Here is a 27,456-nt window from a genome sequence, read left to right as displayed (position 1 = left end):
CTGGAAACCTATGCATGCATATCTAAAGTAAGTTCATCTCCAACTGATTTGCGCAGAGTATTTGCATCTTAACGCAACCTTGTATTTGATGTTTAGTGAATACCTGAGTGTTAGATAATGTCAGATTCAAATTCAGTTTCAACTTGGCATTCTCAGCAAGTACCAACTAAATGTCCCCTGCTTAATACATCTGCAAAATCACTCCAAACTGGAGGGAACATCGCAGCAAATACATAGATACAATAATCACAAGCAATTTCAACATATTGTCGTTGTCAAGTTTTGGGTTAAAAAGTGATTCACAACAGATTTTGTACATCAAAAGAACCAACCTTGTTGCTGATAAACCATAGCAGAATGAACTTCGTCATCTGTCCTCATGTATGTTTTGCCATGTCATAAATTAATGGAGCATGTTCTCACAATTAGATTAAGCAGTCTCCCTTCCTAGCCCTACTGATGCACATGTTAAATAAAACCTACTCGAGACGTAGGTTTGCTTAAAAAGCTCGGCTTACAAGCATTATGAGAACTCATAACCTCCATATAACTATCAACACGTGCTGTCTCTGATTGCTTTGACATGGTCATATCATTTACAGAATTTCCCCCATTCGCTAAATGTGAGTACTGAGCATTCTTTACAACTCTCTGTTGATTCAAGGAATAATCATCTGACCTTGGAGGAGACCAATCATTTTCCGCTGAAACATTTGGGGAAAGTAATTACTTTATCCAGAAAGGAAAAGTAAAGCTGTGCAGAAAGAGAAGTGCAAATTGCTTGCTAACCTGTCCACTTATTCTAACTTCTATGTAAACTAAAGAGTTAACTAAGGGTGTTTGGGATGGAGGAAATGTTTTCCTATTTTCCCATGTTTGGCTAGTCAAAAAGTTTTGGAAAACATTTTCTCTAGGAAAACAAGTTGCTAAAAAATGAGGAAAATGACATCCCTAATGGAAGTACAGAAAACAAGTTCCATATGTGACATTCCAAATTCATTGTCTTCCCCCCAATCCCCACCCCTTGACCATCCCACTACCCCCGAACCCCCATTCCCCATAGTGTTTTGCTAGATTACAAATAACAGCTCTTGGGATAATATTTCTTGGGACAATATTTTTTTTTTATTTACTTACCAAGCACTAGAAAATAAGAAACCCACTTGTTTTCCAAGAAAACATTTTCCATGGAAACTTTTCAGTCATACCAAACACACCCTAATTCAAAATTTTCCAGTACCCTTATTTTTCTTGGAGACCAAAAGATGTATTAATGGGTTCTATCAGGTGCAAAAAAAACTCCGTGGCGACCTTGCATATTTTCTCATCAAAGCAAGTTCTAGATGTGTTATATACCTAGAAACATACCTTTCATATACGTCCTGATTTCCTCTGGCTGCATGGCCTTCACCCCTTTCACTGTTCTGTTAAGCGATTCTGCCATTACCCTTTTGACTTCAGGTGGCACATTGGGACAACCTTTTGAGGCCCCTTTTGGATCATCTCCAGCCAAATGGGCCTTAAGATGTGTAATTCCTCCAGAAGAAGATATGAAACCGCAATACTTGCAAACAGCTCTCTGCCTTTTTGCATCAACTGGTGTAGCATGTTCCCACGCAGCATCAAGTGGCCTTCCCCTTCTAACTGATTTTTTTGATGCACGTGCTGCTAATTTAGAGAAGGTACAAACAACAGGATCCTGAATTAAATCTTAATTGAGAGTGGGGGCATTTTAGAAAAAAGTTTGAACGAAAGAAAAAGAGAAAGCAGGAGCATTCCTGGCACATAAACTTACCAGAAAATTGTTACAATAAAGAGATGTTTTCTATTTGGGGGGATTGTTGTTGAGTAAAGAAAAAATTGATAATTGTGTGTGATGGAAGCACTACCGAAATTTGAACACACAACAAAACAAATTGTTTCATACCCGTAATCCAGAATTTTAGCAATATGAAGATGCTAGTTGCAGGAAAGGATGCCACTTCCATATGCAGTGTAATTAAATATGGTCACTGAAAGCTACTGAAAAATGGCACTTTATCCACAAGATACTTAGATATCTTGCTAAGCCAATTGTTTTGCTCACTTTTGACCATCTTTCTTCAGAAAGAGGGAAAAACAACAATATACTTGTCAAATTTCAACGCAAAAATGGTGCTGTAAACCCTCGTCTTTTTTTTTTTTTTTTGGGTGATCAACAACATAATCAGGCAGGCCAGATTTAATGTGCAGTAGCTTTAGACTAAGTTTTAGACATACCGGGATAGTGCTATCCTAGTGTAAGTGATCCACAAGAATATTAAATGTGCAACACGAGTGCAAGTTGCTTGCATAAATTATTGAGTTAGATCCTTTCTTGCTTTAGACGCTATCTAATCGCCTGATCTTCTCTTCCATTAATCAATCTACAACAGAAGTGGATAGAACCAATACTAAATTTTTCCAATTCCTTCTTTTATTTTTTATTTTTTTATTTTTTTGATAGCCTTAGCCTCAGGACTAGCTTGCACGCACCTTGACTAATTCAACGAGATACTTGCTACCTCCCACCGGCACAAGTACCAGGTAATTTTGTCCACCAAGGCTTCGACAGATGGGACGATATCGCCTAGTGTTTTTGCTTCTCCCGCTAGTATTTGATCTGAGACCTCATAGTTCTCAACCTACTTCATGGACCACTAGGCCGCACCCTTGGGTGCCCAATTCCTTCCTTTTCGCTTAGACCAAAAGAGATGTATATCTTTTTTAATCAATAAATATAGGATTTCGATTGGCAACGCAATGTCAACACCAAGGAAGTGTTGTCACGAAAATAGTAACATTCTTGGTAAGACAAATCGTATACAATGAGTTGCACCGCAAAAATTCAGCTTTCAAACAGCTTTTTTATTTTGCTACTTTGCGCTTGTATTAGCTAGGAACCTTTCCAACATGGGCTCAGATCGTATGGCTTGTATTAGCTTGGAACCTTTCCTACATGGGCTCAGATCATATGTAGTTTCACTTAGTTTTTTTTTTATGATAATTTAAGAAAGCTTCAAGGTAAGATTCTAAGTATAAGTTCCACTTCTCTCTTCCCTCCTAATATGGATTGAATTATTGTTAGAGTGTTGTTATTCATGTCTAGGGTATATTCCTGCATTTCATTCAGATGGGTTGAACAATTCATGGTGCACTTCAAGTTGATTATTCTAGTAGTGGAGTTGATGGTGCAACTCAACTTGTTGGTACAAAATGGACCTATATTGAGGAGTTCCAAGTTGAAAGTCTGGTTGTACTTGTTAATAATGAATCTTCTCTCAATAATACTTCGCAGGTTGAAGATCTGCCTATACATGTCAGAAATGGTATTGTTGAACGTAGTTTACCTGAAATTGAGAATCCCGATGGTAGGACGGATGATATAACTCAATTTATAGGTGAATTTGACTTCCATGTTACTAAACCTCAAGTTGAGAAGGAACATAACGTTGATAGTATCCAAGTTGAGGTTAATGAGGTTGCAGATGAAATTATTCCTTATGTTGCTAATGGTGTTAAAACGAAAAGAGGAATGACTTTGGACTTGTGTGTGAGTAGAACACTGCACAAATCCTTTGGATGACCTAGTGTTGAGACACAAAGGGGCCATATCTTATGTGAAAGATGTCTAGTTAAGGGTAAAACTTATATTAAGGTAGTGGATGTTGCTAGTAGTGTGAATTTAGCAAGCATGTCTTAGTAATGAGTTGAAATTTCATAGTTTCATCATCCTAGACCAAATATATTACACTGTTGAAGATGAAAACGAACTTAAGGTATCTAAAATGATGAAATCTTCCCTTTCTTTTGTGTGTTTATGGGATGATCTCGAATATGAAGTGGTGTCAGTGAATGCAAATCACATTATTCTTGGGAGGACATGGTTGTTTGATAGGTGTGTATTGAGGCTATTGCCTAAGACCCTAAGTAGAATACATACACCATTGAGAAACCTAAAGGATGATAGCTTTCTCTGGGAAAAAATATTCGAATTTATTCTTTTTTTCTTCCACTTGAAATTCTACTAGAATTCTTCAAGGTAAGATCCTAAGTATAAGACCTCTCTTCTCCCTTCTATTTCTCTTTCTTGCATGAATTAAATTCTTGTTGGAATGCTAATTAGTAGGTCTTTTACTTATTTGTTAGGGGTTGACTGCTTGCATGTAATAACAGACAGAACTCCTCTATCTCCCAGTCATTTAATCCTCTCCTAAAATTGATCTGCCATCCTGAATTTGAGTAGAACTCAGCCAGAAATCCTTCCTTGTTTGTTGATAGAGCAGATACTCTGATTTGGACTGCTAGCAAGGATATGAAATTTTCTATTCTATTAAAAGTAATTATAAAAATCTGCAGAAGCAAGAGGGGCAATGGTATGTATCCATGGAAAATGCTCTGGAAGACAAAGGCTCCAACCAAGGTTGCATGCTTTGGATGGTTTGCTTCTTTGGAGGCCTGTTTAACCCAAGACAACCTACAAAAGAGAGGTTTTGCATTGGGCAATAGATGCTTTTTATGTGAGGAAGCTCAGGAGACTGTTAATCAGCTTCTTATCCATTGTAAGTTTTCAAGGCAGTGTTGGTATCTCTTTTTGAGTATATGTGGTGTAGCCTGGGTGATGCCGCACAATGTTAAGAACCTTTTGGTATGCTGGCAGAATCAGAAGGCAACAAAAAGGCTGAAGGAGATTTGGAAAACAATCCCACTCTGTATTTTATGGACTCTGTGGCTAAATAAGAGGTGCTTTGAAGGCAAAAAGAGTCACATTTCAGTGGTCAAAAACAAGCGTATCCAGTATCTGTACTATTGGTGTAAGGAGGGCTCGTTAGAGGATATGGATCAATATCTTGATTCCCTACAGTTGTTAGGGAGAAGCATGTAATGGTTGATTGGTCTGAGTTCCTCTTTCTGTTGTAATTTCTGTACCAACTTGGTACTTCATTAATAAAATTTAACCTACCTTCATAAAAAAAAGACTACTTGCATGTCTTCCTTGATTCCATCTCCCATTCTTCTTAATCTCTTTTTGGTTTTGATTGATAGGTTGAACAAAGTAAGAGTTCAAGATGTCTAAATGTTTGGGTTTGTGCTATTCTTCAACAATTAGTAAAATTCCACATATCCCTTCATCCCATATTATATTTTGTTTTTCCAATTATGGATATTCTCAAGGGTTGATGGATCTTCCTTCAATTTACTGAAGCCACAGGTTGTGGTTGCTATCAAAAGTGTGAAGCAGCGGATATACAATAATATATAAGTGTCTCCAGTCAATCAACAAACAAGCAAAAACTTCAACAAGCCAAATGAGATTAATATACACAAGCTCTTCACCAACCGCACACCCTGTTCGAACCACAAAAGTGCAGTTCCAAGTCATCCAAAATTAAGCTATGAGACAGGCAAGAAACAGAGGCCTCAGAACGATTCTATTTCTCTCATTCTGATAGAAGTCAATATCTTTCTAAAAAGACTCCTGTCGACATATTACTAATTTTCCACATTAAAGGATATATAGAATCATCCATGTTTTTAGAACATACCTTCAAAGTCAGTCCTGATTTCCTCTAGCTGTGGGGCCTTCGCCGCTCTTATAGTTCCTTGTAACCATTCTTTCATCACCCTTTTGACTTCTGGTGGCACATTTGGACAACCCTTTAGTGAACCTGTTGGATCGCCTCCACCCAGATGTGTCTTAAGATAAGTAATGCCTCCAGAGGAAGAGATGAATCCACAATACTTGCAAACTGTCCTTTGCTTCTTTCCATCTACTGGAGTAGCATGTTGCCAAGCATCATCGAGCGGCCTTCCCTTTCTAGCTGATTTTGAGGTAGGTGCTGCTTATTTGAAGAAGCAAGAGGAGGATGTCCAAAGAAAAAAGATCTTACTTCAATCAGATTTGAAAAGAAGGATAAATAAGACAGAAAAAATGGGGAACGAACACAGAGGTCATCCTTGCACTGGAATAAGTACAAGAAACGAGTTACAAAAGCGGAGAAACTAGTAATTGGGCATGATGGAAGCATTACTAAAGTTCAAAATTAACACTAACAAATTGGTAAGTAACCCATAGTTGAGAATTTTCTTTTTCTTTTCAATTTTTTTATTCAAAAGTAATCTTATCTGTTAAAGAGTGTGATCATCTCATGTGAACGCAAAAGTTGTTAGAGAGAGCACACTTTTATTTACTCCCTCCGTTCAATTTTACTTGTCCGCTATACTAAATTATATCTTCAATATTATCGATATTGCACCTTGCACAAGTAGTATTAGCATTATTCTCGTTGTTTCTTGTTCTTCGATTTCTGTTACTATCTGTTGTTTCTTGTACTTCAGTTATCGTATCATTTAGTTGATGTTACTGTTCCTTTCTATAGAATGATATGTAATGCTTTCCTTATTATTTGCCATGGCTTCTTCACTTCCGTATTTTCTTTTTTCCAAAACTGCTTTGAAGTCCTTTTCCTGAGCCAGGGGTCTATCGGAAACAGCCTCTCTACCCTCACAGGGTAGGGGTAAGGTCTGCCAACACTCTACCCTCTCCAAAACCGACTTGTGGGATTACACTGGGTATGTTGTTGTTGCACCGAAGGTGCTAATATACAACAATCGTGTAACATATACATAGTACAATAAAAACCCCAAAAGAAAATAAAATCAAACGATCTATACAGATTTGGGCATTCTTGCTACACCTGAAAACTAATTAAAAAAAGGAACTTTTGACTTTAAACCATGGATTTTCAACTCCCTCAAGCAGGAGACCAATTCTATGGCAGGGACCCAATGCATTTTAAAAGGTTAGTAATTTTTTATCCGGGGAAACGCTAGTAATAACCAAAAAATCGCACATAAAACACAACACTTATAAGGCACACATTCAAAGCTGTGCCTAAAACAAACTCTACTATTCCCCTCAGAAAGGCCAGAAAGAAATACATGAATAGGAGAACTACAAGAATATCAATATTGTTTCATGGAGATTTCTTTCAACTTCACATGGACAATAAATGAAGTGCTTTAGATTCATACAGAAAAGAAAAATGACAAGAAAGTCGGGGCATTTTTTAAGACACATTTTTCTGAAACATTACCACTGGTCCTCTATCTGTAGAACGGTTGGTCAAAGTAGTGATATTTAGTATGTAGCTGACCACAGACAAATTATTTGTTTACTTCTAACAGAGCTTGTTCTTTTTAGAAAGATGGAAAAGCTCGATCTATATCTAACTTAAATATTGGAACACTGCACCAAAACTCCTGATTTCTGGTGCACTAAATTACGCTGATGAAATGTCATTTTCAATTGGCTATGTTACAACTGTATTGAGGTTCTGTGGACCATATTTTTGTGCATTGTGAATTTACTTGGCAGGTGTGGACCATGTTCATAGGTAACTTTGGCATTCATTGGACAAGTCCTATGACGTTCAGGAACGTGTTAAGAGTGTTGGGAAACTGCATGTCCTGATGCATCACGAAAGAAGATCTGGAGAGCTATTCCTCTTAGCATAGCTTGGACTATATGGAAAGAAAGAAATTTGAGGTGTTTTGAAGGCAAAAAGGAGTGAAATATAGTAGTTTGCGCCATTTGTATTACTGGAAAGATGGAAATATTGTTATGAATTTAGATAACATGGTGGACATGCTAGACAACTTAGGTTTCTAATGTAATCTAGCCTGCCTTTTCCTTGTACTTTCACACTATCGTCTTGATACTGTTTTTTAATATAATCTTAACTTATCCAGAAAAAAAGAAGAAGAAAAAACTGTATTGAGTGATTACTGAGCTCGCGTTGTGGCTAAATGATCTCTTGCATGCTCCATTGGCCTTTACACATCCTATATGACATTTTCTCACAGAGAAGCTCCAACCATAATCTTCCTTTCTGCTTTTCCATCTACTATTAATTTCCACTAGCTTTTTATTCCTAAGTTTTCTCTTTTCACATGTTTTACTACTTGGCACATGCTTGCAATCATTTCTCATTGTGAAGGACAAGAACTACATGTCTCCTCAAGATGGCCCTGATTTTTCAAACTATTAAAATGACCATAACTCCATCAGATGAGGTGCACAATATTTGCTACGATAACTGAGAAGAAAATGAGAGGAACTCGGCTTGATTATTCCCTCAAGCTATTGGGGTTTAAATAACTATGTTTACATGTCCTAAAAAGGAAAGAAAATCAATACAATACCTAATTACAATAGGCGCAAATTAAGCTACTTACTATATTTACACATATTCTATAATATTCACAAGGATTCTAACAAAAATCAAATCAGAAAAAAATTTAAAAATAAAAAAGTAATAAAATGAACAAGTAAGACATCTTGCTGAATAATAGTACCCAGCATGTCCATAGTAATATTATCTTCAAACTTCAGTTTAACCGGTAGCATCTTCAAATATATTTTCCTTTGTACATGCACAGAACAAACAAATATAGCTAGAAATCCACATTATCCAGCTAAATTGATACTTGATGAAGGTGATATTCGTTATCTTACACAGATGAGCATATAAACAAGCCAACAAGTTTAATTACTCAAAGACTTACAAGAGTCTTTCTTATTGGAAGATTCCTTGCAACTTCTATCTTTTCCATCATTTGCTAAATTAGGGGTTGAAGCTTGTGTGACTCGGGCATTATGAATGAAACAATCATCGGGTGAGTGTTGAGGAGGAGCTTGTCTTCCACTGAAGACGCCCCATAGATATAATTTACCCTCAAATCCTGCAAATTTAGTGTGGTTAGTACTACAAACATGTGAAGAAGCTCATCTATTCAATACTTTGGGATGGTAGGAATTACTGTGATGCTTTTCCGGCAGATGAGAAGAAGTAAATATCAGGAGTTCAGAATCACCAACCAAGGCTTTTAAAGCAATGTCGTAGTGTTTTAAGTTATACAGCAGATTTTCAAAAACTGGATCGTCTCTGAGACAAAGTCATACCAAGATTAGAGGTGGGATGCATAACAGGTAAAGCAAGATTTATACGCTAGGTTCATTACCATACCTGCCTTTAACTGAAAAGAAATAAATGGCAATATTATCATCAATCAGTTTAGAAGTTTTAAAACTCTTAGGCCACACATCACGCTTGGGAAGCAATTCAGGATAGAGCACATCCGCCATATCTTTAGCTGCCAGCCATACTTTTGTGCATGCTTTACTTGATAAATGGGCTTTAAGATTCAAACTCATCTCTGGACGGGAGATCATGAAACTACCCCTGTGAAATGAGAATAACCAGATTTTCATACATAGAACTGAATAAGAACTAGGGTGTTTTTGGTATGGAAGAAAATGCTTTCCAATTTTCCCATGTTTGGTTGGTCAAAATTTTTTGAAAAATATTTTCTAGTAAAACAAGTTCCTTAGGAATGAGGACAATGAACTCCCTATTAGGGAAAACAAGTTCCACAAGTGACATTCCACACTAATTGTCTCCTCCCCACCCTTTAACACGTCCCATGCCCATGCCCATGCCCATCCCCACCCCCACCTCTGTAGCTCCCATCCCCATCACCCCACACCTCTACCCTTCCACCCCACCTCCCATAGCATTTTCCTAGATTATATAGAAATGTTTTTGGAATAATATTTTTGGCTTATGTAGCAAACACAAGAAAATAAGTAAGAAACCCACTTATTTTCCAGGGAAAAAATTTTCCTTCATACCAAACACACCCCTACTTGCAGCTTTCATCAATGCCTCATCCAGAAGAGATGAGAGTTAGAATGGGAAAAGAATGATAAAGTAGTAATAGGTATTCAACGTACCGCCATATGGTATCAGCAATTGGTTTTACAGCCATGTCACAGTTGTTGAGCTGAAAGCACTAATCTTTAAATTGTCTTTCTTTCAAATTGTAAGATTGTCTTTTGTCACTTTAACAAGCTTTCGTCAAACGCCAACAATCTGTATTTACACCAACAAATAAAAAAGAAAAAGGTCAACCATTTTAGGATCTCCTCATCCTCATCTTTTCCTCTTCAATCCCGTCAATGATTGATATAATATGAATAATAAGCTTCAATTAATCAACTACTTTACCAAACTCCACGCACGAGAGGTAATCTCATGTTCTATAATTTTGTTACAAAAATAACCATAGAAACTATGTCATACTGTCATGTTTGCTTTCTAAACACGTCTAATTTATTTATACCGTAAACAAAAATAAAAGAGAGAGAGGGATACAAGAGTAGCACTAAGATTGCAACTTTTTTCAACAACAAAAAGTTGTTCATTGTCCAAAGGAATAAAAAAAAAGACATCTTTCCCATTTAGTGGTTATAGTTGAGTAATTTCAAAATGGTATCTGCTTACACAGTTAGAAATTAAAGACAACTTTTTTTTTCTTCCTTTTCAAAGATCAAAAGACGAAGCTTTCTGCAAAAACCCAACAAAATTGATCTTTTAAGTCTCAAAAAAAAAAAAAAAAAAAAAGACCCATGATATTTTTTTTAAAAAAGAAAAGGGTCAAATTAGCACATCAACAAGACTCTTGTGGAAGATCAAAATCCTGCATTTTTTGAAGTACAAGGTCGATCTCAGTGAACCCCAAAAAAAAAAAAAAAAAAATCTATAATCAAGAAGAACTTTCCCCAAATGTACTACTTACAAAACTAACACAATCCATGAGAAAAACAAGTAAGCATGAACTTCAATTACAAAAATACAGAGCAGTTTAAGAAGAAGATAAAGTTTTTCACCTGATTTTGCAGAGTTAAGGAAGAAGTGATGAGCTGAGAAAATGGGTGAGTTTAGGGTTTGGGGAGAAATCATATCATAAAAGGGGCAAAGAGAATGGGGGGTTTGGGTCACCAAATTTCCCAATTATACCTCTAGTGGTGAGGTGAACCAGGGCCATTTTTTCAATTATTTATTCCTTTTTTTTTTTTTTTTTTTTAAGTATATTCTTGTTTTCTTGACTTCTCTATTGTTTTTGCTTTTTTTTTTTTTTTTTTCCTCCATGGGGAAGGAGAGGATTGTGTAAAAAAAATAATTTAAAGCTAGGAATTCTAATACAACTGAGCTTTGAGTCAATCCTCTAATTCTCTCAATAATGGATATACAAAGTATATGATTTGGTTTCTTTTAGTCAATTTTTTTTTTTTTTAAAGAATATCAAATCAATAATATCAATTCACTAGTTATGATTTACATAAATATTAGGTGGATAAATACTTACATGTTAAGTGTTTGCACCAAATCATGTAAATTTACTATAGTTAGGTGAAAAAATGAGGGAAATATATGTTAATTAACTATGGTTACTATCTATAAATACATATCATGCATCTATTGAGTTGGTATAAACACCGAGTGCCGATTATATGTGGCACCATTTGACTTGACACGGAGTTTAAGAAAGAAATTAGACGTTTGAAGTTTGTGGTCCAAAACAAGTCTTAGATATTTGTGTGGCTATAAATCATTTCGTAAAAGTTAAATTGTTTCTAAATATAAAAAGATGGCATTTTTTTATTGCATTAAAAAAAAAGTCATGCTACATTAATTTAAGAAAGAGGATTACCATGTTAGGTGTATGACAAGGTAAAATTTCTTATTAAATAGACATTAAACCTTTTTTTTCCCACTTGTATAGGGTTGAACTAATCGATTCAATGTCTTACTATGATGGTTCCATATTTATTTAAATATAAAATGATACATGCCATTTTTGTTTTGAAACTAGAATTATCTCAAAGAAAAAGACATCTTCTTTGTCTCACCTTATTATGTAGGTGAACTATTAACGTTAATATCTATTCCACTGTATATGGTTCAACGCAAATTATTTATTGCATGTGTAAAAACATTGTTATTTACTGTCCTTTTCAAAATCAAACCAAAATCTATATGAACTTGCTCAAATCCAATGGAAATAATCAAATTGCTATATTGTATAAGGTTAAACTTAAGTTAGTCAAACCTTGAATTAGCGTTAATAGTAGTTTAATTGCCGCTATCAATTGTTAGCAACTTATATCAACAGCAGACCTATTGGTCAAATTTTCAGATCATTTTTATTAGTTTACTAGTTTGATTAATGAACCTAAAATAATCAATGTAAGTTCTTACTCTAGCTTTTATTCTTTTATCTTTTTGGTAAAGAGTTAGAGGATTCAGATAATAATATGCGAATATGTGTGTATGAAGGCAATGGTGTAGTTTTATTAGCATTCAAGTAGCTCTCAAAAGCTTCATGAATAAGGTGTAGGAATAATAAACCACAAGTATTTATGGCATATCCTAATCTATGAAATTTGCAAACTATCACTATGTAACAGTTTATGAGCTGCAAGTGGCAAGTTCCCATCATTGAACATAAGATCTTGTTGGCCATGTACACATAACTAGGCCAAACAATCGACAAGCTGATTACCTTCTATGTAGATATGTTTCATAAATCTCATGATTTTATTTTTGGTCTTCTTTAGCTCATAAAATTCAAAAAGCAAAAGAGTCCATAGCCAGAAATCTGATTATGACAATACATGAATGATAGCTTAGAATCCTGTTAAGCGCAAACCAAAGTGTATAGCATAACAATAACAGCAAAATTTTCTCTCAGAAAAGGAAGAGGAAAATTAAGTGTTGCAGGAAGGAATTTGCTTGATACACATTTGGGACAAACTCAAAGTAAATTTTTCTCCTAATTATAGACTTTCTGAAAGTGCATGGATTTCAACAAGGTAAATTTCAAGTACTGTATTCAACCTGCATCAAAATTTAGCAATATCTGCACTACTTGTTGCAAACAGAAGTGCAAATCAGACATTTTCAAGTAGTGCAATTCAATATAGTAAGTATTCATAAATCTTGAGTAGCGCAAGAAATGAATCAATCCTTGTGACGAAAGCAGTTCAGCAGGTGCACCAAAAATCCATTCCTCAAAGCTAGTTCCTGCTAAAATGAGTTTTTGGAGTGGACCATGGTGTATCCTCCAATCTTCCAGCCCAATTCATGATTTCTTCACACCCCTCTGGTAAAACAGATTGAATCCTCACAGTTGGCTTCTTTGGAGGCAAAATAGGAAGTGGAGCTTCATCTTTAAGCATACGCGCAACTTCTCTCATTCTCGGTCTCTTCTCATCATTAGGATGCACACAAGAAAGTCCCACGATGAGCATCCTATCCATCTCGTTCTTCTGAAATCGTCCCATTAGTTTAGGATCAGCAGCCTCAGTTACCCTCCCTTTCTCCCACAAATCCCACACCCAATCAGTAATCAAAATGCCACCTTCATCAATAGGCTTTCTACCTGATGCCACTTCAAGTACCACAACACCAAAGCTATACACATCTGTTTTAACAGTTGGAATACCGGAATAAACATACTCTGGTGCAAAATACCCCATTGTGCCAGCTGGCACAGTAGCATCCCTTGTCCTAGAATTATCAAACACTTCTGCCAAACCGAAATCACCAAGCTTGGCATTGAACTCAGCATCAAGCATTATATTACAAGTCTTGACATCTCTATGAATTATATGTTCCTCACACTCTTCATGCAGATACACCAAAGCAGATGAAACACCAAGAACTATGTTAAGTCTTCTCTCCCATGTCAGAAACTTAGTCAAATGCGATCGCTCGTGAAGGATTTTGTCAAGGCTACCATTAGGCATGAATTCATACACCAAAACCAACTCATTCCTCTCACAGCACCAACCTTGTAACTGAATCAAATTCTTGTGTCTTAAACAACCAACCATAGAAGCAAATTCAGTATTAAAAGGTATATGTGAAGGACCTAATCTATTCCCTTGGACAAATCTTTTAATAGCCACAGCTCCCTTAGAGGGAATATCTCCTTCATACACAACAGCAGATGCACCTTCACCAATTATCCTTTCATGATTAAAACCTTCTGTGGCTGATTTTATTTCGGACAACGACAATCTTTGAGGAACTCTATTTCCTTGTAATCTACACATTTGCCCTTCACCCTCCTCCTCCCCTTTATCACGTTTTCTTCGTTTTGAAACAAAAACAAACACAATAGCCAGAATAAAACCAAGAAGTGCAACAATTACAGCTATCCCTCCATATACAAAAATCAATTTAAGTAAACTTTTACTATGATGAGAATCAGAAGAATGCTCACCAATTTCCTCAGGGAAACACATCAAACAATCTCCTTCATCAGATTGATCCCAAGACATTGAAGACGAAATCAAACCAAACGTTCTAAACCGCCAACGATTAATCGAATAAACAGCAGACCCTTTAGCAGTAAAACCAATCCTCATAAACTCCTTCAACTGATTAGAAATATCAATATGTGTTGACAGAACAGGATTAGGTGGCCTAATTTGCAATTCATAACCAATCCAAACTCTAATCATTTTCTCCGAATCTTTATACTCAATCCTAACCGCCATTTCTTTCCCACTTTTCAAATCAACATCAATAGAACCCAAAGACCAAGATTCTTTCATATCAACACCAATATGGTTATCATTAGTATTAAACTCTACAGCCAAATATGAATCTTCCATATCCGAATATTGCTTCGGTAAACCCATATATCCATCAGATATACTCAAAGAATCAACATCAGAAGTGATCAAGAACGCAAACCCATCACCAAAAGGACAAGAAGGGGTGGCTAGTATTGTAAAAGTGAAAGTACATAAGAAAGAAGCAGTGTTATTTGTTAAAGAATCAAGAAAACGAACTGGATATGTGTAAAAAGCTCTTCCAATACCAGAAACAGGAGATGTTTGTGTTGATGATGATGATGATGAACAGTTGTGTTGTTGTGTTAAGTTGATGGATTTTGCAGTAAATGAAGCGTCACCATAGAGAGTTACATTGTTTAGAGGTAAAAAAGGAGCTGAAAGTGAAGTTGAATTGATGGTTAAGATGAAAATGAGAGTGACCCTTATGAGATTTTGCAATGAAAAATGCATTTTGATGATGGATTTTGGATGTTTTGATAGTTTGGTTTGTGAGTTAGCAAAATTGCTTAGTGTTTGATGGTTTCTTGAGTTAAAGAATTGCAAAAGCAGAGTGTTTTGCTGTTGTATCGGTTGAGCGGGAGATGATAGAGCGGTTAGTTAAATTGGTTGGGTCAATTCGGGTCGGGTTGAGATTGGTGGAGTGCAACTGGGTTTGGCTTTAAATGGAGTGGTATTGTTTTTGGTTACTGTAAAGTAGTTGCTGACTGTTGGAAATTAGAAAATTACTTTCACAATCTTATGTATAGTTGTTCTTACTTGACTTTTTCTTGATGCATTTAGATGTTTATATCTATCACAATCATTTGTGCGTTTTAACTTTTTTGTGTATGTAGTTAAGTGACTTCAATTCCATTTTTTTTAAATAGAAATTGTGCGTGATAATCATCAGTAATTTTCCATTTTTTTTCGTATTATAAAGTGTTGGTAGAGTACAAGATAATTTTCTTTATAGTGTACACACGACACATTTCTTTTATCGGATAAATTACAAAGCCTTCATTTTTTTCAATTTTCATTCTTTGTTTTTGACGCATATTGGTGTAAATCTTCATTTATTTTGGATACACTAAATCGCCTTTTCTTCTTCTAATTATCATTCTTTATTTTTTGTCCCACGTTATTGCAAAATCTTCAATTTTGTCGAGTAATTATTCTACATTACCTATTTATTCCGATGTATCGTGTACTTGCTACAAATCTTTATTTTACGGATAATCTACAAAATCTTCATTTTTATCGGGTAAGCTACACATTTTTTCTTTAATTCTTTATTTTTGTCACATGTTCGTGCAAAATGGTGTCATTTGAGCCTAGGGTCTTTCGAAAACAACTTCTCTATCTCCACGAGGTAGGAATAAAATCTGCGTACTCAACCTACCCAGACCCCACTTGTGGGAATATACTGAATTTGTTGTCGTTGTTGTTCGTCCAAAATGCTTAAACTGCATTTATCTATTCATTTATTTTAATGTGTACTCACTGCAGATTCTTTGTTTTGTCGTTTATAAGAATAATTTATTTCTTATCTTCTTCCCTACTTCTCCTTCGCACACACGCGTGACACGCACGTGACATGCATAAGCGTGCGCACACCTATTTAAGGTAAATTTTAGTAATACTTAGTATAACAAATATAATCATTAGTAATTTTCCTTTTTAATCGTATAAAGTGCTGTGATTTTTTTAGTTCTTTATTTTGGTTGTTAGCTCATGCAAAATCTTCATTTATTTTTTATATAAGCTACATTATTTGTGTTTTGAAAATTTTATTCTTTATTTTTGTCATATTAGTGCAACATCTTCAATTTTATTGAGTACTTGTTCGACATTTATCGATTCATTCCTTTATCCTGTACTCACCACACATATTTCTTTTATTGGATAAGTTACAAAACCTTCATTTTTTGTCGGGTAAGCTACATTTTTTTTCAATTTTCATTCTTTATTTTTGTCGTATATTGGTGCAAATCTTCACTTATTTCTGATACACTAAATCACCTTTTTTTTTTCTTCCAATTATCCTTCTTTATTTTTGTCCCACGTTATTGCAAAATCTTTAATTTTGTCGAGCAATTGTTCTACATTTATCTATTTATTCCGTTGTATCGTGTCCTCGCTACAAATCTTTATTTGCGAATAAGCTACAAAATCTTTATTTTTGTCGGTTAAGCTACACATATTTTTTCTTTAATTCTTTATTTTTGTCACATGTTCGTGCAAAATGGTGTCATTTGAGCCTAGGGTCTTTTGGAAACAACTTCTCTATCTCCACGAGTTGGGGATAAGATCTGCATACCCTACCTACCCAGACCCCACTTATGGGAATACACTGGATTTGTTGTGGTTATTGTTCGTACAAAATGCTTGATCTGCATTTATCTATTCATTTATTTTATTGTGTACTCACTATAGATCTTTATTTTGTCGTTTATAAGAATAATATATTTCTTATCTTCTTCCCTACATCTCCTTCGCACACGCGCGTGACACGCACACGTGCACACTTATTTAAGGTAAATGTTAGTAACACTTAGTGTAACAAATTTTGTTTAATGTATAATCATTTGTAATTTTCCTTTTTAATCGTATAAAGTGCTGTGATTTTTTTAGTTCTTTATTTTGGTTGTTAGCTATGCAAAATCTTTATTTATTTCCTATATAAGCTACATTATTTCAAGAAAATTGATAAATGTCGAACAAGTACTCAATAAAATTGAATATTTTGCACCAATACAACATTATATAAAGAATAAATTTTTCAAAATAAATATTGTTATATCGGAAATAAATGACTATTTTGCATGAGTTAACAACCAAAATAAAGAGCTAAAATCACAGCACTTTATACGATTAAAAAGGAAAATTACTAATCATTATATATTAAACGAAATTTGTTACACTAAGTATTACTAAAAATCACCTTAAAGAGGTGCGCGCGTGTGCACTTTTGTGTGTGTCGCGTGCGTGTGCGAATGAGAAGTAGGGAAGAAGATAAGAAATATATTATTCTTATAAACGACAAAATAGAGATTTGCAGTGAGTACACAATAAAATGAATGAATAGATAAATGCAGATCACGCATTTTGCATGAACTCCAACGACAACAAATCAGTGTATTCCCACAAGTGGGGTCTGGATAGGTAGAGTACGCAGATCTTATTCCTGTCTCGTGGAGATAGACAAGTTGTTTCCGAAAGACCCTAGGCTCAAATGACACCATTTTGCACGAACATGTGACAAAAATAAAGAAATAAAGAAAAAAATGTGTAGCTTACCCGACAAAAATGAAGATTTTGTAGCTTATCCGCAAAATCAAGATTTGTAGCGAGCACAAGATACAACAGAATAAATAGGTCAATGCAGAACAATTACTCGACAAAATTAAGGATTTTGCACTAACATGGGACAAATATAAAGAATGATTATTGGAAGAAGGAAAAAAGTGATTTGGCGTATCAGAAATAAATGAAGATTTGCACCAATATGCGACAAAAATAAAGAATGAAAATTGAAAAAATGTAGCTTACCTGACAAAAAAGAAGGTTTTGTAACTTATCTGATAAAATAATTATGTGTCGTGAGTACAGGATAAAGGAATGAATCGACAAATGTCGAACAAGTACTCAATAAGATTGAAGATTTTGCACTAGTACGACAAAAATAAAGAATAAATTTTTCAAAGCACAAATAATGTTGCTTATATTGGAAATAAATGAAGATTTTGCATGAGCTAACAACCAAAATAAAGAACGAAGAAAATCAGAGCACTTTATACGATTGAAAAGGAAAATTACTAATGATTGTATATTAAACAAAATTTGTTATACTAAAATTTACCTTAAATAGGTGTGCGCGCTTGTGCGTGTCATGCGCGTGTCACGCGTGTGTGCGAAGAAGATGTTGGGAAGAAGATAAGAAATATATTATTCTTATAAATGACAAACCAAAGATCTGCAGTGAGTACACAATAAAATAAAAGAATAGATAAATGCAAATCAAGCATTTTGCACGAACAACAACGACAACAATCCAGTGTATTCTCACAAGTGGGGTCTGGGTAGGTAGAGTACGCAGATCTTATGTCTACCTCGTGGAGATAGAGTTGTTTCAGAAAGACTCTAATCACAAATGACACCATTTTGCCCGAACATGTTACAAAAATAAAGAAGTAAAGAAAAAATATGTAGCATACCCGACAAAAATGAAGATTTTGTAGCTTATCCGCAAAATAAAGATTTGTAGCGAGTACACGATACAATGGAATAAATAGATAAGCGTAGAACAATTACTCGACAAAATTTAAGATTTTGCGCTAACGTGGGACAAATATAAAGAATGATAATTAGAAGGCAAAAAAACGAATAAATTGAACATGTGACAAAAATAACACCATTTTGCACGAACTTGTGACAAAAATAAAGAAGTAAAGAAAAAAATGTGTAGCTTACCCCACAAAAATAAAGATTTTGTATCTTATCTGTAAAATAAGGATTTGTAGCGAGTACATGATACAACGGAATAAATAAATAAATGTAGAACAATTACTGGACAAAATGGAAGATTTATCAATTCATTCTTGGGCTCAAACCACACCATTTTGCAAAAACATGTGAAAAAAATAAAGAATTAAAGAAAAAATGTGTAGCTTACCCGACAAAAATGAAGATTTTGTAGCTTATCCACAGAATAAGGATTTGGAGCGAGTACAAAATAAAATGGAATAAATATATAAATTTAGAACAATTATGCGACATTATTTATTTGGTTGTTAGCTCATGCAAAATCTTCATTTATTTCCAATATAAGCTACATTATTTGTTTTGAAAAATTTATTCTTTAAATGTTGTATTGGTGCAAAATATTCAATTTTATTGAGTACTTGTTCGACATTTATCGATTCATTCCTTTATCATGTACTCACGACACAAGTTTCTTTTATCGGATAAGTTACAAAACCTTCATTTTTGTCGGGTAAGCTATATTTTTTCCAATTTTTGTCGCATATTGGTACAAATCTTCATTTATTTCTGATACGCTTAATCACTTTTTTTTCTTCCAATTATCATTCTTTATATTTGTCCCTCGTTAGTGCAAAATCTTCAATTTTGTCGAGTAATTGTTATGCATTTATCTATTTATTCCGTTGTATCGTGTACTCACTAAAAATTCTTATTTTGCTGATAAGCTACAAAATCTTCATTTTGTCGGGTAAGCTACACATTTTTTTCTTTAATTCTTTATTTTTTTTCACATGTTGGTGCAAAATGGTGTCATTTGTTATCCCCGCGAGGTAGTTCGTGCATAGGGTCTTTCGGAAATAACTTCTCTATCCCTGCGAGGTAGGGATAAGATCTGCGTACTCTACCTACCCAGCCCCCACTTGTGGGAATATCTTTGGATCGTTGTTGTTCGTGCAAAATGCTTGATCTGCATTTATCTATACATTTATTTTATTGTGTACTCATTGCAGATTTTTGTTTTGTCATTTATAAGAATAATATATTTCTTATCTTCTTTCCTACATCTCCTTCGCATACGCCCGTGACACGCACAAATGTGCACACGCGCACACCTATTTAAGGTAATTTTTAGTAATACCTAGTATAACAAATTTTGTTTAATATATATGCCAACTTATTATTGGCAGAATATTGCTTTGATTTGAACTTGTGGTTATTATCCTCATTAGTTGCACAGATTAAACTTTCCTATCCCTTGGATTTTTGGAGATTTTAATTCAATCCTTCTATCTCATGATATATGGAATTTTATTTTAATATAGGCATTTATATATAAGGATAATTATGGTTATACTCTTTTGTGAAACGTGTTTTGATCGAATTATACTATGCACGGCGCGGGTTAAGATTTTTCCTATTTTATCGTCTTTTAAAGCACAAAAAAGCGAAAGAAAAAGAAGAGCTCACGTGTCAAAGAACATTTTTGCAAAAAGAAAAAGGAAGTTGTATAACACTAGTGTGGTCCTCCATAGTTAATAAGAAATTTGGAATGTAACTTACAGCCAAAAAATGTAAAAAAGTTTGAGAAACCAATTAGTTTGCCATAATATAATTGCAGTGTAGCTCTCAAAGTCATTTTGGCTGCACAAGTAAAATTACATATCTTGATCTTATTTTATTTAAAGGAAAAGCTAATTATAAACACTTAAATATACTTTATTGACATGAACATGTAAATAGGATTTATTGTGTGACAAATATATGTAATATATATAAGAAATATTAAAGATTAAAAAAAGGAAGAATTTAAAAATAGTAATTACTTGACAAGACAAATATACCATTCTGAGATAAAGATCACAACCTACAATACACTACATAAGCCAAAACCAAATGATAAGAGGCATAGAGCTACTCATCAGTAACCAAATTAGTAGAATTCACTCCAAGAAAGTCATTGTTGAATTGATAGAAGCTAGCTTCTAAGAGCATCACTTATTGAGGTGTGATACACAAAAATTCTTCCTTGATGAACTGGAAACATATTGAAAATGTTGGTATTTTGGAGCATCAAACAAGCCTTTCTTGACTTAAATACAATCAGCGTGAACAGCTTTTCTAAGGATGAAAATTTTCAAAAGCTGAGGAGCACAACTATGAGACCGTGCCGAGGAGGGGATACTCTTTCCGAAATAATTATTTATTGTATTCTACTAGTTGCCTTAAAATAGCTTAGTCTATGAACTAGTTACAGGAATTACAAGGTAGGATTCTTGCCGCAGATGAGGAGATTAGAATTGACAGGCATGCATAACTGAAGAGAGAAGTCCCGGACAGGGCTACTGCTTCGTTTAATGCATCTGCAAAAGAAAGAAAACAAAGGTCAACGAATCAGCAGACGATAGTATACGAACCAACCAGCTAAAACATACTGAAGAACTGCTTAAAATATCTCAATGGAAGGCATAGCAGCAAAGGAAAGAACTTTCTTTTCTGCTATTTAAGAGCACTTAACACACATAGTATCACAGATGTACTGAGAGCTTTTACTGGTTTAAGCTGTGACTTCACATTTTTTTGGGCGAACAATCCATTCAGACTTATTTCATTACAGCCTGATTGATACTACTAGTAAGAAGGATATGAACTAAATAAGATAGTATTTTCTCGAACTCGATAATGTAGCATTTCTAACTATAAGGCTGTCTAGAATCTAGACAAGGAGAAGAAGGGCTCACGTAAAACAAAGTGGCTAGGCAGGACAATAATCTGTCAATTGCATATCCAAATTGTGTTCCTATTCAAGTTTGACCAATTATCTTGGCTTAGTACCACCATATGGTAGAATATGAAACGTCTCTGCTTCATCAAATGACATAAGGCTTGATTTGACGTAACATCTCACAACATACTATGTTTTTTAACAAGGTAGCAGGTCTCACAACATACTTATTCATATCAACTTTGCTTGAAACTATTCTAAATCCACTGCAATGTACTTTAGTGTTAAGATTTAATAGAACAACAATGATATGAACTTTTTCCATTGGGGTGGGGGGTTAAGCCTAAAGTTTAATTAATGTAGGATCACCACTAGGAGGATTAATCAACTCCATAAAAATAAATTGATCAAAACAAAACTGCCTGTTGGCAAAAAAAGAAAACTCTTTTATCAATTTATTTATTTCAAGATGTGATCTTTGAGTGTCTGCTTAATACATAAAACAAGGTGGAAAATTATTTGTGCAAAGCCACAACCACCATTTATTTCATCCATTTATCAATCCTCTAAGGTCACTAACATATTTTTAAAATTGAAGACCAAGAAATATTCATATCAGGAATTGTTAAGTCAAAACGGTAAACTTATCCTTCAGCCGAATGGACAATCTAATAAGGGGAAAGCATGCATGTAAAAAGTACAGTATATATAACTGTCAAAGTATTTTAATCTTTTTTTGTCTGCCGTTGATATAAGAATTTTGGACATTAACTTCAGTTAAACTAATTTCTCTTAAACTCCCATGATTATTAGTTTTTGATTGAGAAGCACATGTCACAATATGGTTTTATAGGCCCCGGATAGCAGAAACATATCTTTCCATGGTTATGTGCTGATTACCATTGACTAGCATGCTGTGATCCTTTCAGTTATTTGATCAATATATTAACTGAAAAATGAGTATAAGCTAGAGAACATATCTGCAGTTACTACCCATATGAACTATAATGCTAACCTGATCATTGCATTTACTGGCAATGTTACCTTCTCAAAAAAATCATTGCATTTACTGGCATTCAACTTATATAAAGAGTTAATGACACTAAAAAACCCGCTCCCCTACTTTCTGAAACAGGCAAATTTTCCTGCCTCCTTGACAATATTTCAAGACAATCAGTCAAAAAGATAAACACTGTACTAATAGGTGATTTCAAATCACAGAACCAATCAACTTCATTGTCGAGGAACATTGAGTTCTAATATAAGTTGATGATGCAAAAATCAAATTTGATCCAGTCATGGAACACTTAGCAAAAGGTTGCGGATGCAATATCTCGCAACAGGTAAAGCCATTAATGAACTGTTTGGCTTGCAACAATGAACAAAGATTTCGGTCTTCGTCCCCCAACAGTTTGAAGAAATATTCGCTATTCCATTCCCATTTCTGGGAAAATGTACTCCAAAGTTGAGAACTATGAGAACGTGCAATCCACTTTATAATGTTCTCCTGACAGTCTCAGGGAGCAAATTGAATTGCCAAGTGGCCCAAGTCCAACTGCTAAAGGAAATAAAATACAAATCCAGCCAATACATGCAGAATTCCAACAACAAACGCGAAAAGACGCACTTTTTTTTTGGATTCAATAAAGTGAAATTTTATTCAGAAGACGCACATTCTTATTTCTAGTTCTTATTTTGTTTTATGAGCAAGTTATCATAATTCGCAACTTATCATAAGACCTTATCAGAAAAAAATCATAAATAATAATAAGTTTGACTGTGTTAATAGAGGCTTTCTGATCCCTAAAGGTCGGGCAATTGCAACCTTCATTCCCATAAATTTGGAAACAGGAGAATGTTGATTACAACATTCATGTCAGAAAGTGGAAACAAGAGAAGGTTGAATTCGGCGCTTTAGCAATTGCATATATCAGATTGATCAAATAGGGACTGCCCAGGCGGGGAAATATCCGTTAGAATATCCTTTTTCCAACTATCACATGGAACCATTGGGGACCTAAAAATTGACAACGGATAAAAAGTAATCTTGAGCTAAGTAGGTGCAGCCTCGTGGTGAACGAAGTGGGAGAAGAACCATGAGGTCTCAGGTTCAAATCTCAATGGAGGCAAAAATAAAACGCTAGGTTATTTCTTCCTATCTGCCTAAGTATTGGAGGTAGAGTTACCCGGTACCTGTGATGGTGGAAGACAGCAGGTGCCGGATGGAATACTCGAGGCGTGCGCAAGCTGGACCAAACACCACCATCATAAAAAGGAAAAAAAGAAAAAAACACAACCCTAAGCTGAGAAAACCAAAGTATATGCAAGCAGGGAATTCTGGAAAGAAATAAATGACGTGAAGGAGGATCCCCTGAATAACATGCTTAAACGGATTCCAAGATATCTTTCTCAGCTGGCATATGCAGTTCTTACTTTTTTTTTTTTTTCCTTTTCTCTATTGATCAGCTTTACAAGTTCATTAGATGGTTGCTTAAAGAGATGCTCAGCACCTACTGCTTTTGGAAGAAATCTGCACATTCCACGTCATAATTGAAGATGATGTATGATATGCAGGATAAACCCAGCTAAGAGAGCCTAATAGCAGAGCTAAAGGACATCTTCTAAGGGACCGGTGACGATCCGGAAAAGACAAATTTCAAATGCCATTCAGGCGACTTGACTAAGAATAGAGCATGTAAAGACGATTAAGCAAAATACTAATTCAGCCACAACAGTCAACCAGGATGACAGTCCTCCTAGGCAGGACTTGGTTAGAACAACTCACCAGAAAACACTGTCACTGTAGTCAACAGTAGGGCTGCTTTGTATTCCAATGTATTCCACTCAATGAAAAGAAAAACAAAGAAATAAAAAAGAAAACCTGCAACCTGAGAAAGTTTCTTATTTCCTATGAAGAAGTACGTGACACAATCATTCTATCAACTATCAAGCCAACCAATAGTTTTCGTATCCATCTTTTCATTGTGTTACCCTGTTGCTATCTGTCCCATTTTTTCGTGGTTCATTTCGTTGTCTGTCAATCTATATATGTGAAGCTCCAAAATAAGGCAGTCGCTTGTACAACTTCATTATACTTAAATTAGTTATTCAACTGTATATTGATGTTCTCACATTTTCAGTCAAGTAAGCAAATACTAGACTATTACCCTAACTATCATACGTAATTAGAAGATGAACACTTATTTTGTTTTTGGTTAGTTGATTTTTGAAATAAATGGATTATATAAGATCAACTACGCAAAAGTTTTGCTGCTTCTGACCAGAGTTCACTAAACTGCACTTCAAATCATTTAAACTATAAGGTAGTACTCCCTCTGTCCCAATTTATGTGGCACCATTTCCTTTTTGGTCTGTCCCAAAAAAAAATTTCACCTTTCTATATTTAGAAACAATATAACTTTATGAGATGATTTATAGCCACACATTTATATAAGGCTTGTTTTGGACCACACATTTCAAAAATCTTCCTTTCTTTCTTAAACTCCGTGCCAAGTCAAATGGTGCCACATAAATTGGGACGGAGGGAGTAATATATTGCCAGAATAAGAGACCAAAAAGCAATGCACTTACAAAAGGTTTTAACAGCTGTATTAAAGAACCATTACTCACACATTCTAATCGGCCTGGGCTGGATCATCTGCAGGAACCAAATTCTCTAGCTCCTTATGCTTCAGATACTGATCCAAAATTGTAAGCCTAGCTGTCTCAAATGCAAAGTACCCTAGAGCTGAAAAACAAGCACTATGAAGTACTCTAGGACCCATTCCTCGCGTAAAACCAACCCACCCTTCATCTTTCAATATCTGTCTAACAATAGTCGAGATTCCATCAGAATGAACTTGAGTCATCAACCTAGTCTTCACCACATCCAAAGGGGTTGTTAGTGAAGCTGATATTCCACCAGCTAATGCCCCACAACAAACACTCTGAAACGGCTCCAAGCGTTCCTTCTTCACTTTACTCAATACTGCTGCTTTCAAGTACTCAAATGATGAATAACTCAAGACCCCAGCAGGCAAATTCCTCAACAATGTAGCACTATATCCAGCATACAACCCCAAAATTCCATCTTTTTCCAAGATTCTCATTAACACCTGCCAATAGGGGTGACAAAATTAATCCATGAAAACATAACCGGCCCAAGTTTGGGTTGGTCATTGACCCGCCCATTTATTAGCTCAGCTCATCAAAAGTTAGGCTGATATGTAGCCCAAACTGATCCGAGAAATCTTTTCAAAAAGACATTAAAGAAAAAAATAGTTTTATTAGGTACTAAAAAATATAAATGAACAAACGGAGAAATTAAAACGTCGTAATAATTGGGCGAGTTGGGTTATTACCCGCTTTTTAACCCAACCCAATCCATTTCAGCCCAAGTAACTTTTGAGCAGGTCATTAAGGACAAGTTACACATTTAACCAGTCTACCAAAAATAATTACATTAGCTAGCCAAATGTACAAAAAATACACACTATTATGTATCAAAAATGTATATTTTATGTATATTATACAATAATATACAACAAAATATACATTTGCTGACTATTAATTTGGTGAGCGGCTATTTATGTCAATTTCAACCCATTTTACCCGCCTTTTAGCACATTTTAGCCCAAGTGACTTTTGGGCGGGTCAATAACCTGCCTAATTATTAACTCAGCCCATTTTAACCCGCTCATTTGACACCCTTACCTGCCAAGACCTTCCTTTAGCACCAGCTTGCATTCTCTGAGTAATCAATTCCTTAGGCACCATTATAGCAGATGAGACAATATTCCCCATTGCACCAGCTGTAGGTGGTATAAGCACAGAAGGGTATTGTGGGAATTTCGACAAAATCGATTTCCCAAACTCACAAGTCCCAAAATACACAGCAGAAGAAGCAGTAGACCCAACAATTACAGCAGAAACACCACTGTAAAAACCAAGAATCCCCTTACTTTGAAATGTCTTAACAATAGCATCAATTGCTCCACTGTAAATTTGAGATGCCCCTTTAGTTTGAAGCTTAGTTTTAATTGTATCAAGTGGATGAAGACATACATATGTAAATGCACCAGCAATGCCACCACCACCTGCACCAATAAGTGCTCTTTCAACAACTGATAGATTCTTGAAAAGAATTTGAACCTTTGGAGAGTCTTTAGTGGTAGGTTTTAGAAAATTTGTAGTGGGGTTTTTGGTTTGTGCTTCAATTGAAAGGGAAGTTGAGGAAAACTTGAATTTGGGACTGAAATGATGGTTTCTTGATTTGGTATTATTGTTGTGGGTGGATAAAAGGGCAGTGTTGAGATTGTTGAAGAGGGAATTGAAGTTAGATTGGAAGTCATTTGGGTCTTGTAGAAGGAGGCTAAGGGAGTTAGTTTCCATTTTTATTTTGGAACTGAGTTTTGGCTTTGGTGCATAGTTTTGGATGTGCTGAAGTTTGCTGCAATTGGAAGTGGAAGGTAGGATGTGAGGTCGTTAGAATACAATGTACCTTTTACCTTGGATGGGCCTGGATAGTTAGTTACAGCCCAATTAAATTTTACAACAACAATAACATTGACAATCTAATTCCGTAAGTGGGTCCGGAATGGATAGTGTATAACCAGACCTTATTCCTACATTAGAAGGTAGAGAGATTGTTACCCTAGTTTTTTATAAATAAAATTTCATGGCTATTGCAAAGGATGTGTGGATTTTACCCAATTGATTTGGAAAACCGTACGTAATGTCATAAATATATCCTTTGGTCATCTAA

The 27,456-nt window shown here is 35.0% G+C and overlaps 3 protein-coding genes across 5 annotated transcripts; all 3 read right to left on the bottom strand.

Moving 5' to 3' along the window:
- Nucleotides 1-110: 110 nt before the first annotated feature.
- On the bottom strand, nt 111-9,953 carry LOC132033939 (uncharacterized). Of its 2 annotated transcripts, none has more exons than XM_059424119.1 (7): nt 9,815-9,953; nt 9,048-9,263; nt 8,842-8,966; nt 8,587-8,763; nt 5,565-5,858; nt 1,369-1,668; nt 111-704 (listed from the first exon to the last, which is right to left on the bottom strand). In XM_059424119.1, the coding sequence occupies exons 1-7, from the start codon at nt 9,847-9,849 to the stop codon at nt 469-471; spliced, it is 1,383 nt and encodes a 460-aa protein (XP_059280102.1). In that variant the 5' UTR covers nt 9,850-9,953; the 3' UTR covers nt 111-468. The 2 variants fall into 2 exon arrangements, with proteins under 2 accessions (XP_059280102.1, XP_059280103.1); XM_059424120.1 differs by having other exon boundaries at nt 1,369-1,665.
- Nucleotides 9,954-12,678: 2,725 nt separating this feature from the next.
- On the bottom strand, nt 12,679-14,987 carry LOC132035469 (L-type lectin-domain containing receptor kinase S.6). Its single transcript, XM_059425752.1, has one exon. It carries the CDS (start codon nt 14,957-14,959, stop codon nt 12,941-12,943), a length of 2,019 nt encoding a protein of 672 aa, XP_059281735.1. The 5' UTR covers nt 14,960-14,987; the 3' UTR covers nt 12,679-12,940.
- A 5,922-nt stretch (nt 14,988-20,909) lies between these two features.
- LOC132033938 (protein MITOFERRINLIKE 1, chloroplastic) lies at nt 20,910-27,170 on the bottom strand. 2 transcript variants are annotated; one of them, XM_059424117.1, is made up of 3 exons: nt 26,406-27,170; nt 25,325-25,807; nt 20,910-21,330 (listed from the first exon to the last, which is right to left on the bottom strand). In XM_059424117.1, the coding sequence occupies exons 1-2, from the start codon at nt 27,081-27,083 to the stop codon at nt 25,328-25,330; spliced, it is 1,158 nt and encodes a 385-aa protein (XP_059280100.1). In that variant the 5' UTR covers nt 27,084-27,170; the 3' UTR covers nt 20,910-21,330; nt 25,325-25,327. The 2 variants fall into 2 exon arrangements, with proteins under 2 accessions (XP_059280100.1, XP_059280099.1); XM_059424116.1 differs by lacking the exon at nt 20,910-21,330 and having other exon boundaries at nt 25,239-25,807.
- Nucleotides 27,171-27,456: the final 286 nt, after the last annotated feature.

The sequence above is a fragment of the Lycium ferocissimum genome, chromosome 10, assembly GCF_029784015.1.
Source record: "Lycium ferocissimum isolate CSIRO_LF1 chromosome 10, AGI_CSIRO_Lferr_CH_V1, whole genome shotgun sequence".
NCBI lineage: Eukaryota > Viridiplantae > Streptophyta > Magnoliopsida > Solanales > Solanaceae > Lycium > Lycium ferocissimum.
Note: the sequence above shows the minus strand (reverse complement) of the source record. Positions and strands in the feature narration are given on the sequence as shown.